This window comes from Panicum hallii, chromosome 5 (assembly GCF_002211085.1).
Source record: "Panicum hallii strain FIL2 chromosome 5, PHallii_v3.1, whole genome shotgun sequence".
NCBI classification, from domain to species: domain Eukaryota; kingdom Viridiplantae; phylum Streptophyta; class Magnoliopsida; order Poales; family Poaceae; genus Panicum; species Panicum hallii.
In genome coordinates, this window is record NC_038046.1 from 2919373 (window position 1) to 2933282 (window position 13910).

Consider the following 13910-nt stretch of genomic DNA (forward strand, 5'->3'; position numbering starts at 1 on the left):
TCAGCTCAGCGTCTGGCAGTGGTAACAGCTGGGTGTTGCTACTTCTCGAAAAATCTTCGGTGGAGAGGCGGATGAAAACATTGCAGAGACTGACAGTCCTGAATTGTGCTGTCACCCAAACTTCAGCAAAACTGTGACCCAACCCAATACACAAAGCTTGTTTAATTAGAAACAATCATGCCTATGCCGCTTCAGCAGTTGAGCAGTCTCTTGTACTCTGCATGCTTGGCCGCGCGCCATGCATGCCTGCAGCAGCAGGTCCGGTCCTTCATCTCCGACTGACGGATGGCGAGCCAGGGCTGCGCGGGCGCGTGTGCCTGCCTCACTAGATGCAAGAGGTAGCAGGCTGCAGGCAACAAGGCATCCAGGCGGAAGAAGAGGGAACAAAGGTCCGGCAGACAGCGGCGGAGGCCCGGCAAGCCGTGGCGTGAAGCACAGGCAGCGTTTCTCGCGGCCACAGGGGGTGCACGGTATTTCAGATACCGTCCCTGGACGGTATAGTTACTTGCGAGACGTCTGATCGAGCTTGGACGGGCTAGATTAGACCCGTGGCGGGAATCGTCTTCCTCGGACACCGAGGCCATGGGGGCCTGCCGAGACTGAAGAAGAAGAGGATGGCTCACTTGCCCGACTCGAGCGGCGGCGGCGGCGGCGGAGCGACCTGCACGTGTTCGTGGAAATGACTCGCCCCCGCTCGGCCTCCGACTGGGGCGCCGGTCTTGTTCAGGCGCGGCCCATAGGCTAGCTGAAGCATAGCGTCAGAGGTCTCGTCCATGCCGACGGTGATGGGTCATGGGTGATTCTAAAACCGATCGGCTTATGATCTGAATCACATGCGCCGTGCGTCCTTGGCGCCTGGCCAAGTAAATTGTACTCCCTGTTTGATACTTTGATGCGGTGGGTGAAGAGCACGAAGTTGATCGATACACAAAATACACAAACGTCAGAGCTGCTCGTGCTACTTGGTAGCGGTGCTTGGGCTTGGCGCAGCCGCCGACGCCGGCCACCCTTGGTGACCTCATCCTCGCGCAGCAATGCCAGGAGCCAGGAGGCCGGCAGCTGGTCCGGCCGTTCACATACGACTGAACGGCGAGCTTGGCAGAGCGCGAGCGCGTCACGAGATGCAAGAGCGCGCAGGAAGCGAGGAATCCAGAAGGAAGAAGAAGGGAGAGGATGGTCAGCGTCAGACAGGCAGCGGTGGCGCTCGGGACTCCGGCGAGCCACGGCCCGCGGCGTGAAGCAGAGCGACCCGGCGTTCCTGACGACCACAGGGGCGGACGTCGTTTCAGATACCGTCCGGGTGGACTCTAATACCGTCCGTCGGATCCAGCCTTTACGATCCGGATTAGGCGAATCGCGGAAGGCGTCTTCCTCCTCGGACTAAGGGACTAACAGCGGGGGCGCGAGCGCCGAGCGACAAATGCTTGTGTAAATTCGTCGCTCCGATCATCCTACGGCGGTGGCGCGGGGCCTCTGTGTGCGCCTGTGCGCCCGTAAGCTAGTAGGAGCTTTAGCAGACCAGAGGTCTCGTCCATGGCGGCGAATTTTAGTACGACGTACCACGGTAGCAGGCCACAGGCGGCGTCCATGGCGGCGTGAGCACAGCGGCTGCTAATCTGCCAGAAATCGACCATTCTACCCCTCCACTGAGACGCCACGGCCCTTGTTTCTGCGTAGCATCGATGCCTGATACTGCGAACGTGGCCGGTGGCCGCCGCCGTGTCGTGTGCAGGCTGCAGACCGTCACATCGCATGCGTGCTCGCGCCGGGTGCGATTCGTTTCTCGTCGTGCCGTGCGTGACTGGTGAGGTGGCCGGCTTTAGCCCTCTGCGTCATGGGCCAAACCGGCCCGCGGTTGTGCCACGAGCTCCGAGCTCGATCGCCCCCGCCGTACGGACCCTGCCAGAGCGCTCTCGCGTATATCGTGGGCGCGGCTGCGCCTGACCTCCCGAGCACCGGCTTGCAGAGTATATGAGTGCCAGAACGCTGCGCATACATGCTGCTCGAGCATGCGGGTGGTGGTGGATGCTGCTCGAGCGGACCTCCTCGAGCGACTCCTCGTGGACGGCGTGGTGCCGCGCGCCACCGCCGCCATGGCTCGGTTTCGCGGCGACACTACCGGAGTTGTGGCGGTGGTGGTGCTCCACGTTAGAGGCGTCCATGAGCCGGTGCCACTGGGGCCTCTCCCTGAGTACGGCGTGATATGCGCAGTAGCGCACAAATTCTGGTAGCTGCTGGGGTACAAGTAGCCGAGAAATCCTACCATCAAACGCGTCTGCCATCGTACACTTTGGTCAGAGTTTCATTTCATCTTCGTCTTTCTTCGTTCTCATAGTTCGTGTCTGCTCTTGTAAACTGAAGATGAAGCAAGTCGGCAGCAGTACTATACACTTGAGGACAAGAACAAATTTCATACGTGTTGCTGGCGTGGAGCTCGTATTTCAGCCCAGCATCTGAAACTGAAAGTGGCAACTCATTTGAGTATTGATGTTTTTAGGAAAAAGCTGAAGATACAGAGAGTGGAAAATGATCGATAAAGAGACGATTAGAAATTTGCAGACCGGCAGTACTGAATTGTTAAGATATCAGAATATATGTGATTTTCAATGCACAAAAAGCTTGTAAAAACAGGAAAAACTGATGCTCGCTGGTAAAACCACGGATCGGAGCTGCTTCCCTGATATTGGCCACGGACTAGTACCCAAAATGATTCCCTCGCATGCTGAAGAGGAAGAACGGATTGGTCACTCTCTAGCCGGATAACACGAGTATGGTTTTCCGGGAATCAAGCAGTTCAGTACCATGGTTTTCCAGCTTTCACCATGGTTATGCTTCGTGAGCGATCGCTGCTAGCTCGACAAGCTTAGGCGCGCCCCATGTCTGCCATGCCCAGCAGCCGGTCCGGGTCTTCACCCGCGACGACAGAATCGCAGAACGCCGAGGCAAGGCAGGCTGATTGGCTGAGAGAGCGCGAGTGCGTCGCAGATGCAAGATGGCGCGGCAAGCGAAGCGAGGCATCCTGGAGGAAGAAGAAGGAGAGGATGGCCAAACAGGCAGCGGTGGTGCTCTGGCGAACCGCGGAGTCAAGGAAAGGCGGCGTTCCACGCGACCCAGGCCCCCGGGGGCGGACGTTGTTTGGGATACCGACCGGGTGGACGGCATTTCAAATACCGTCCCCCTTGCGTGCATGTGAGCCGTCCGATCGAGCTTGTGTGGCCCAGATTAGACGACCCATGCGGAGACGGCGCCTTTCTCGGGCTCGGATGCCAGAGGCGGCCATGGCGATTCGCCGAGACTGAAGAAGTGGAGGATGGCCGGCTCGCTTGGCCGGCTTGGAGTTGGAGCAAAGGTGGCCCGGCGGCGGCGCGACCTATACCTGTTCGTGGAAATGCCTCACCCCCGCTCAGCCTCCGGAGGGGGCGCGGGGCTGGCTCCATGGCGACCTCCCCGTGCGCCCCTAGGCGAGCTCAAGCATAGTGGTATCTCAATGTACAGGTGCTCCTCTGCATTCTGCTATTGCCGTCTTGCATTCGGTCGAGCCTCTCTTCTTCCAGCAAAGGCAGCGACCTACTATACTTGTCCACAGCCTTTTTTGTTCAAACTTGAAAAAGCAACAGATCGAAGCAAGGCACGCAGCATCTAGGCTCCTTTTGTTTCAGCTTGCACACTACAACAATCTACAAGTGGGCCGGGGGAATTGGTCCCGTTTTCTGTCCTATTGGTTGCGTACAACAATAGGTTAGTCAAAATTTTGATTAGTTCGTGCGCACAGTATGATTCAGACCAGAAGCACAGAATGAGCTTGTCACAGAATGCAGCTCGGTGGAGCCGCAACTAACCAGAAGACTGCAGATACATCCAGTACACAATTGTTCGCACGACGTACTTCCACTGATCATGAACAGGAGAGACGTAATAAAATCACAAATAAAAGCAAAGAGGACACACATGACGCATGTGTATAGAGCTAGCACAGGAGTGGACGATCGATCCGGCGGTTCGGTAGCCGCGCGTGGATCAGCTAGGTAGATAGATGATCATCAAGATCAGAGATAGGAGTAACTAACAACGACCCCAAGGCAACACAAGAATACAAGGGGATCACCGGACACAACAATGGGCGCTGCTGGTGGCTCCGATCGATGGGTCCCGGCCCCTGGCTAGCACGACCTGTTGATGCCGCACCTGGACTTGATCTTGTAGACGCAGTTGGCGTAGTAACGGTTGGACTGGAGCTTGCCCCAGTAGTTGCGGCAAACGCAGTCGAAGTTGGCGTTCCTGAGCGGGCCGCAGCAGGCGTTGGCGTTGGCGTTGCCGCCGTACGCGCAGTAGGACAGGCACTTGTTCAGCGTGTCCCCGCTGACGCCGCAGTCCTGGGCGGTGGCCGCCGCCACCAGCAGCATGGCCACCAGCGCGACGACGGCGACCGCCAGCTGCTGCTTCCTCCCGGTCCCGGCCGCCGCCATCGATGGATGGAGTCGGTATCTGTCACGGACTCACGGTGTAGCTAGAATGCAGACTGGGCTCGGCAGTGCTCGCGGGGCTCTTGCGATGTGTGGGTGGGTGGGTGCGTGTGCGTGTGCGTGTGTGTGTGTGTGACACGATCGATGAAGGCCGCAGGCTTATATAGGCAGAGCCGCAGAGCGCGGGGAAGGAGACGAGACGATAGCTAGCGTCGGCGTCCGGTCGTCGCCGCCCGTGACGACGAGACGATCTACGTGCGCGCATGTGCCGATGTGCTCGCGAGCTTGTCAGCACCATCGATGACGATGAGCACTCAGCTCAGCATCGTCGGTCGTATCATCGGCGTTGGGCCAGTCGCTCACGGACCGAGTCGTATCATCCGCCCTGCATGTGCGCACCGCGTGTACGTGGAGATACAAGTGGAGGTGGAGGTGGAGGTGGAGGCATCTCACGTCGCGTCAAGTGTGGGCGGCGAACGGTCGCGGCGGGCGGCGAGGAATGTAATGTATCGCGTGGTCAACAGCGGGGCGGCACGGGCTGGCGTACGGTAGCAGCGCCGGCCGTATATGTAGCGGGGTGAAATAATTAACCTATCGCCATGCATGTGACTGATTCTTTCAGTTAAGCTAGCAACTTAATTAGTATAGCTAGGAGTAGGAAGCTAGGAGCAGAACCTTTTCGCTGTAGAAGAACAGGTCCAGTCCAGCCTTCTCTACATTCTGATTCCTTTTCATACTACGTTCGATCTCTCACATTTTGACAACTCCATGCCATGCATCTTCTACGTATGTATACACACTACTCTTGCTGTCTTGCATTCGGTCGAGCCTAGCTTTCTTCTTCCAGCGAATTAAAGACATCACTGCTGCAGAAAACGTTTCTAGGGACGGATAAAACGGTATTTTCAGGACGGACGCGATACCCGTCCCTACTTGTCGCCGCTACAAGTGTTGTTTGCAGGGGTGGGTAACGTGATCGTCCTTGGAAATAGATTTTTAGAGACGGGTCACCCCGTCACCCACCCCTACAAACTGTTTTCTAAGGGCGGGTTATGGCTTCAGCTGCCCCTGAAAATGTCCTTCCCGCCAAAATTTTTGTACATTTTTCTTGCCAAATTTTTAAAATAAGGTTCTCAATTAACCCATCAGATCCAATACTCAAATAATACTTATATGCAATCAAATTATATAACCAGTTCCGATCTCAACAAGAAAAGAATAAGGGTACATCCATGCTACTGTTCTTCTTACAATAATGCAAGTTCGTACATCAATACTTTAGGTCTTAATTTCTTACAATAGTGCAAGTTCAAATCTATAAGAAAAGGGCAAGGGTACATCCATACATATTACACATTCACGCTCCTCCAACCCGCTTCTGTAGATATGGAAGATAGTTAAGGTCTCCAATCGTCCAACCTAAACTTCAACAAAATAAGCTAAAGCACGAACAAGTGCATTCTCCTTCGCTTACCAATGATAGACACATACAGTACTACAAATATCGAACAATAGAGTGTTAAGCTATCAAAGAATAGAGTTTTAAGCTGATTTGTCCAGTAGAAGGTGAGTTTTGCTTGAAACTTCAAACCTCTGGTGAAGATGGCTCTCCACCCATGTAAGTTACATCCATCGCTTCAATGACTTGATCTAGAATCGCCCAAAAGCTCATTGCCGCGTTGGTAGTACCTTGGAGGAGATCTAAAGAGGTGATAATAACGTTATAAAAGTTGAAAGATGTAACATAAGAAAAATTAACAATGATAAAAAGAATATCTTATACCATGTTATCTTCATTAAACTGACAAAGCCTACCAGCAGTCTGAATAACATTGCTTTCTTCTGCCTCAAGACGCTTTATTCGAAAATGTTATCTTCATTAAACTGACAAAGCCTCCCAGTAGTCTGAATAACATTGCTTTCTTCCGCCTCGAGACGCTTTATTCAAAAATATGAAAAATCTAGCACAAAGTATCCATGAACCTGAAGCTGCTCTAAGCAGGCCTCCACAGGTAGCCTCTCATACGTTATCCGATTTGGTGCAACTCCACCCATTGCAGCAATTAAAACCATCGGGATGGCATCTCGTGGTGCTATGTTTCGAACAGGTACTTGAAAAGAAAAGAGATATGTACTTTTTTAAATGAGGTTGACGAAAAGCCATCTAATAGGGTTGATAAGCTGCATTGTATGTAAGCAAATTTAAAAATTATTCATGTGTAGTAAAAAATATATGAAAAGAAGGAAAGAATATTATAATGTTGGGAACTGCTTTGCGCATTCGATCGTCCAATGGCAAGCCAACGGCGCCATAAAAGTGAAGTCCTAGATGTTGAGGCAATACGTCCTCGAACATGCCTCCACGTCCACCAAAACCACTGCGGCGGCCACCAGCACGATGGCCACCACCACGACGGCCGCCACCACGGAGCATCATCTTTTTAAAGATAATTACACCATAAAACATCATAATATTGGTTTAGATAATATAAAATTGAAAATGGATATTTTTTAGACTAAGTAAATCACTAACTAATTCACTAACTAATTTGAAATGGAAAAAAAAGAAAATCAAGAACATACCACTAATTTTCCACAAATTTTTCACTAACTTAGCACATTCACTATTTTTTTTCAACATTCACTAAGCATGTTCACTAATTTTTTTATAAGCAGTAAAACTAACCATATTTAGAGTACAAATTGGAAAAGGAAAAAAAAGTAAAATCAAGAAACTCACCTTGTCTCGGCTTGGGGAGGAGGAGCGGCGGCGCCGCGCGCGGAGGAGGGGTGGTGGAGCGGCGGCGCGTGTGGAGGCCGGCGGCGTGCGGAGGAGATGCGGCTCGGGGAGGTGGCTGGCCTGGGCGGAGAAGGCGCAGCTCGGGGAGGAGGCCAGCCCGGGCGTGAGATCCGGCGGTGGCGCGCGGGGTCCAGACCGGCGCGGGAAGAGGCAAGACTGGCGCAGGGAGGAGGCGCATAGGCGCGCGCCGGGAGTAGGCTGGCGGCCCGCAAGGAGGAGGCCCACGGGCGGCGCGAGGAGAAGGCCACGCGGATCTACGCGCGAGCGCACGCAGGGAGGAGGCACGCGGGCGGCGTGGGGAGGAGGCCGGAGGGGAGAGGAGGTACGGTGACGCGCGCAAAGAGCAGGAGGCGGCGGCGCGAGGAGGTAGTGGTGCGGGGAGGTGGCAAGCGAGGAGGAGGAGGTAACGATGCGAGGAGGTAGTGGCGCGGGGAGGAGGCCGGAGGGGAGAGGAGGCACGGCGGCGCGCGCAAGAAGGAGGAGGTGGTAGTGGTGCGGGGAGGTGGTGGTGCAGGGAGGAGGTCGGAGCTCGGGAAGGAGGCACGAGACTTCGAAATTTTAGCAGCCTGACAGCGTCTCGCGCGCAATTGCCGAAATTTTGCTAAGTGCCTAGCCTCCACTCGCTTATGTAGGGTAGCATTTGTAGGGCGGACGACGTCCCCACCCGTCCCTACATTTTCGGAGGCGGGCAGGGGCGTCATCCGCTCCTGCATATCATTTTCAGGGGCGGGTGACGTGTAACATTTAGGTAATTAGAGATATAGACACTAGGTATTAGTGGGAGATATGTATGCTTGCTATGATACATGTGAGTAGTACAAAAGACTAAGGGTACAGTTGTAATTCCTGTAGAATATAGGCCTTTATGTGAAAATAAGGATCTATGTGTGATTAAAGCAAAAATTTAAGGAGTAATATGTAAAAATACAGGTAATCATGACATTCCAGGAAAATTTGCAAACATACCCAAAATTTGATCAAATTTAATTGGAAAAAGACAAAAGTAATTCAAATTCCACCTTTCTTCAAAAATTTAACATAAAAAGTTGTAAACTTTGAGTTTCTGAACTTGAGCCCTAAAATAATATTGTAGAGTTTGGAAAACTCTACAACTTTGATTTTAGGCACTTTCTCATTTGATCCCTATATCAGTGAGAAATTTTAGTTTTCTGAGAGGCCCTTGAACTTTCTGGAAATCTCAAACAAGTCCCCCGGCTCTCCTCCCCTCTCTTCTTCTTCCTCGCACACGTGCCTCCCCTGCTCTACTCGCCTGCCGCCGGCAGTGCTGCGCCTCTGGCCGCCGCTCTACCGCCGCCGTCGCGCCACCTCCTGCTGGATCATCTACCACGCGTCGTCCTCCACTTACCCCTCACCTCTTTCCCCTCCCCGTTGTCCCCATTTGCGAGCGCCACGGCTTCCCCGAGCATCCGCCGGCCGCCACCTCCTCGTCGCCGTGGAGAGCCCACCGTGGAGCCTTAACTCTCTGTCTCTTGCGCGCAACAGCACCACCTTAACCTCTACGTCCTATTCCTCCAGAGCCTTTGTCAATTCTCGAGCCCCGAACCACATTCCACCGCCGCCTTTCTTCTCCTGCTCCGGCAACGCACGGCATCCCCGTGGGCAGCCACCACCAGGCATCGTCCGCCCCAATCAACCCTCGTGCAAGCTTTCCCGTTGCTCACTCGTGCTCGTCGACCCCCTGTTGCCCTCCAATTGCGGCCGGAGCTTCGTCTCCGACAAGCGCCGCCGTCGCCGCCTTCGGCCTCACCGTGGGCAGCACGATCCGAGCATTCCCACACCCCCACGACTCCCTAGCCAGCACCACATCATCACCCCGGAGCTCTACGACCACTTAGTGGAGTCTCTAGTGCCCTACATCTTCCTCCCGACGCTCGCCGGCATCCATCCCCGCCGCCGCCGCCACTGTCTTCGCCGGTTGCCCCTCATCCGACATGTATGCTCCCGATTGACTGCACCTACACCTTCCCCACGACTCACTGAAGCTTGTGCGCAGGTCCCCTGCCGACGTTGACCATCGGAGCCTCGCCGTCGACAGTGACCTCTCCGCCGCCACCTCGGGTTCTCGTCGAGATCCACTCTTCCGACCATCACAGCCCTCGACACGGGGTGCAACAGAACCGTCGTGAGCTCCTGAAACCTCCTCTCCCCTTGGACCTCGCCGCCGGTGATCATCTTCGCCGGAACATGGCCGTTCTCTCCTTGCTCTGCGTCTGGCTCTAGCCCAGGGATCTCGGGTTAGAAGAATCAGAAACCCAAGGGGTTATCTGCAAACCATAGACTCATATGAATAGTGCTAAAAGGACCCCTTTTGTGTTATTTTGATGCAAGCTTTGAAATTCTGTATCAGTTCAAGGAAAAATCACAAAATTACAAACTAAAATTTGTCAGAATCCTACTTTTAAGATCTATAGCTTTACTTAAAGGATGAACTTCAGTTTCTGAATATTTTGTGCTCTAATTTAAATGTTAAGTTTAATTGGTTGTAGGCTTAAAGAATGCATAGTAATTGATAAAAAAATGATAAAAATATGAAACCAGTTGTGTTAATTTTCTTTTGACATGTAAAATTTAAGAAAAATAATTATTCTATTATTTGAGTAGTACTTTCTTAATATATGAGTTTAATTATGAATAATGCATAGTCAACCTTATAGAATTAATATCTATGGATTTAAATGCTTAAAAGTTATGAAAATGTTCTAGGGTTCTGTTTTTAATTAATATAACCTGTCATTAAATTCCCAACCTAAGTTTAGATGTCAAACAAAAAAATAGATTGGACATATTCTAATAAGTCCATAATTTAATATTAACGTAGGGTTCATATAAATACTTGGTATAGCAAATGAATAAAGCTTTTTAATATAGTTATTGGAAACCCACCCCAACCTGTTACCTTATGCCACTAGTTAGATGCTTAGTATAGTTAACCCTGCTGTTTAATGTATCTAGGTAAAATAGTTAATACTCAATAAATGACTGCCCAGTGCAGGAATAGATTGCATAGGTAATAAATAAATTCTACTTTCTTTGGATTGCAACTTTATTGTGAAATAACATAAAAGAATATACATTCTTCAACTTATAGTTTTGCATATCATGTAGACTCGACTACTCTCGCCGACGGTGATTACGAAGTGGTTCTGGAACAAGGAGTAGAACCAGCCGAAGATCCCAAGAACGCCGTCGAAGGTTTATCTAAAGCTCCGAACCAAAGTTCGGACAACTTTGACCCTACTGCTCCCAATCCGACACAAGAAGGCAAGCCTCGGACATAACCCACTATTTTAATCACACTGCAATCTATATCTATTTACGTATCCTATGCATTAAGTTCTTAGAAATTGCTTGAAACCCTAGTCGCATTTCCCTAGGAACTAATGTATTGAATAGTAGCACTTGAGTCCGACTAGCTGCTATGCTAATAGGACCGGTAGAAGTCGAGTGATTTCCTATCACTCGCGCGATATAGGAGTTGAAATTGTTATCACTATAAGGATGACGGACGGGAGTTTTGTGAGGTATCATGGTTGAGATGATACCCCGTCTGTGTTGTTGAACTTGATAAGGTCGCAGTGTGTGGTAGTGCGGGTTAAGCGTTTGAAAGTACTAACCACATGCCGCGAAATATGGTAAGCGGTAAGCCTAGTAACCAATCGGCCCAAGGAGTGGACATACCTCCCACCATTCGTCTTGCTTCTTCTGGTTACTTAAGTTCGACGTGTGGGAATACGTGTTGCAAGGGCAACCAGGAATACGGGTTTTGTAGTCGCGCTACAGACGTACGTCCTGCACTTTGGAAGTGCGTATAGTCCTGCAGTCGCTTGTGGTGGCTCTGATCCACGAGTCGAAATGAAAGGCAAACGGTTGCTTCGGAACGACCTTTGGTGTTCCAAGCGTGTGTGTTAGGTTTACCCTTGCAAGGTTTGAAATTCGATTCAGGAATCGTCCGTTTCTCGCGGAGATTGAGACTGCTTAATCCCTTTGCCACATAGAGTAACAAGAGCAATTTTGTGATTATCAAAGATGATGCTTGGCTAAAGATTTTACCATACTTGAGTCGTTATAGGTGCTTACCTAGACTGGATAACCAACTAGAACCTGAAAACTAAAAGTTGAAATTAAGGATTTACTCTTTGTTGCTTTTCAGCTGAAAACTCTACCCAAAACCTGAAAAGCCTACATAAGTCTAGGTACATGGCTAAGTATACCATGAGCGGGTAAGTCTTGCTGAGTATTAGCATACTTAATCTTGCTTTGTGACTATCTACTTCAGGTAATCTCCCTGATGAGCCAGCTTTCATTACACCGTGGCCCTACCCCCTGCCTGATGGTTGGTCCGTGGAGTGGGATCCGTCCCCGGCCAACACAGATCCCGCCGAGTGATATCGTGCCAGGGCTAGTATGATATCCGTAATATCGACGTGTACAGTGTCCGTGTTTTCAAACTCCGCGGCTGTGACCCAACACTTAAACTGTTTTGTAATAATCTCCCTTCATTGGGAATTAATGTTGCTTTTATATACTTATGTAATATACTTGCCTGTGATGTAAAGTGTAATGGCATTTATATCTCTGGACTCGCCTTCGTGCGAGGTACCTTGTTTGATCCTGCTTTCGATGGTTTATCGGGATGTTACCCGACAGGCCAAGGGATTATACCGTTTGAAACACGAGGTAGCCCTCAAGAGAGAACTCGCGTACTTGAGCCGGTGTAATTCAGGTTGGTTCTGCCACATGACGTCATCACCTGCCCTACAAATAATTTATAAATTCATTTAAAAATTTAATTAATTTTTAAAAAATAGCAAAACACATCCAAAAATAGTGAAATTTTTACTCTAAAACTATTGCAACATATAGAAGTAGAAAAAAATATGCCAACCATATTTCGATTTATAAATTGGTTAAGAGTGTTGAAACAACAATGCAGGACTCTCCCACATTTACTTTCTCACACAACTCAAGCCATACTTTATGGTTTCCACACTTTTAAGCATTATACACACTGAAATATATTTGGCATATTTTTTTCTACTTCCATACATCACAATAGTATTAAGGTACAAATTTCACTATTTTTGGATGAGTTTTGCTATTTTTGGAATTAATTGAATTTTCTGTATGATTTTAAAAAATTGTACGCAGGGACGGTGGAGGTATCACCCGTCCCTAAAAATGCATTTCCAAGGACAAACGGTGCATCACTCGCCCCTAGAAATTCCATCTTTAAGGACGGGTGGCGCCATCACCCGCCTCTAAATGAGGCTATTTGTAAGGATGGGTGATGACGCCATCCATCCCTAAAGATGCATTTTTAGAAACGGATAAGCTACTACGGTACCCTCCCTACTTTTATCAAAAACGGGTTATATTTTAACTCGCTCCACGTTGTTACAAATTTTAGTAGTGTATCGTTTTTTAGTAGCGTAGGGAACTATAGCAGCAACTAACCAATACATGTGACATGCCGTCCACAGCTTTCTTTGTTCCAACTTGAAAAAGCAAGGCACGGAGAGATGCATGCATGCAGAGCCGGGTGGTCCCAATTGTCAGTTCGTACGTACGTTCTGCCACGGCAGGGCAGAGCCACGCAGTGAGAAAAAGTCAAGTCTACTCTAGTCCTACGCACACGTCACATGGCGGGGAGACGACTCGACGAGGACCAGACGAGAGCTTGCAGCTGCGTGCTTTCCTGCACGGCTGCACCTGTCCTTCCGGGCTAGAGTTTCAGGGGCGAAGCAACGAGGAAGTTCAGGGTGGTGCACACATGTAGTTTAGTTTTAAAGGGAAGGAAATGCATGGTCAAAATAAGCCAATTGCTGTTAACAAAATTTTCTAGCGTGGATGAAGCGTGGCGTCGCCCCTGGTTGCAGGCAAACCGGCCGGCCAGCTCCCTGCAGACGAAATGGCACCCGAAATTTGTACAAAAAATGAAGCGCTGGAGCCTGGGATTGGACTACTACCGCAACGCACACACGGTAGAGTTTCAAATGCAAACGAGTTTGTCTGGCAAAAAGGAACTACTAGAAGTGAGAAATTTTCATAAGAGAATCACTTCCCTGTGCTTTGGACTTTCAAAAATTGGCAAGTGTAAGGTCACTTTAGAAATAACCATCCCTCCAAGTCCAAACTCAGATGAGTTCCGCGTACTGATATCTTCCCATTTTTGAGGGGCATCGTTCTACGAAATTTCAAACTCGGATCGAATTCGTCAGAGGGCTGAAGGAAGCAGTGCCTGGCCATCGCTTCAGAGTTCAGACTCTGACGCCGGTCGCTGTTTCAGAAACTGAAGCGAGATCCTCTTCTATGGCTGGCCGCCTGGCCGTGCACTTGTGCTGCATTCCATGGCGCAGACAAGCAGTAAAAGGAAACGAAACTATTTGACTCGTTTGATGATCAGAGGAAGAAGATGGGAACCAAAAAGGGCCAGCAAGCTTGCCGCAAGCATGCAAACGCAGCAGGAAGAAAAGCAGATCTGGGTGCGTCAACTGGGGCGGGCGGACATCCGCACTGTCCCTAAGCTAGCTAATCTACTACATCAAAAGCCTAAACTGGGAGGAGGGGCAGCGGAACAAGCTTTTTAATCAAAAGGAGCAGAGAGCACCTGTTAAAAACCTGGAAAA

At 50.2% G+C, this 13910-nt stretch overlaps 1 protein-coding gene and 1 long non-coding RNA gene across 2 annotated transcripts; both read right to left on the reverse strand.

Moving 5' to 3' along the window:
* Positions 1 to 3802: 3802 nt before the first annotated feature.
* LOC112895778 (non-specific lipid-transfer protein Cw18-like) lies at positions 3803 to 4580 on the reverse strand. The gene has a single exon (XM_025963770.1). It carries the CDS (start codon positions 4464 to 4466, stop codon positions 4161 to 4163), a length of 306 nt encoding a protein of 101 aa, XP_025819555.1. The 5' UTR covers positions 4467 to 4580; the 3' UTR covers positions 3803 to 4160.
* A 1182-nt stretch (positions 4581 to 5762) lies between these two features.
* Positions 5763 to 6843, reverse strand: LOC112895675. Its single transcript, XR_003229244.1, has 2 exons — positions 6247 to 6843; positions 5763 to 6164 (listed from the first exon to the last, which is right to left on the reverse strand). It is a non-coding gene; the product is annotated as an uncharacterized LOC112895675 (long non-coding RNA).
* Positions 6844 to 13910: the final 7067 nt, after the last annotated feature.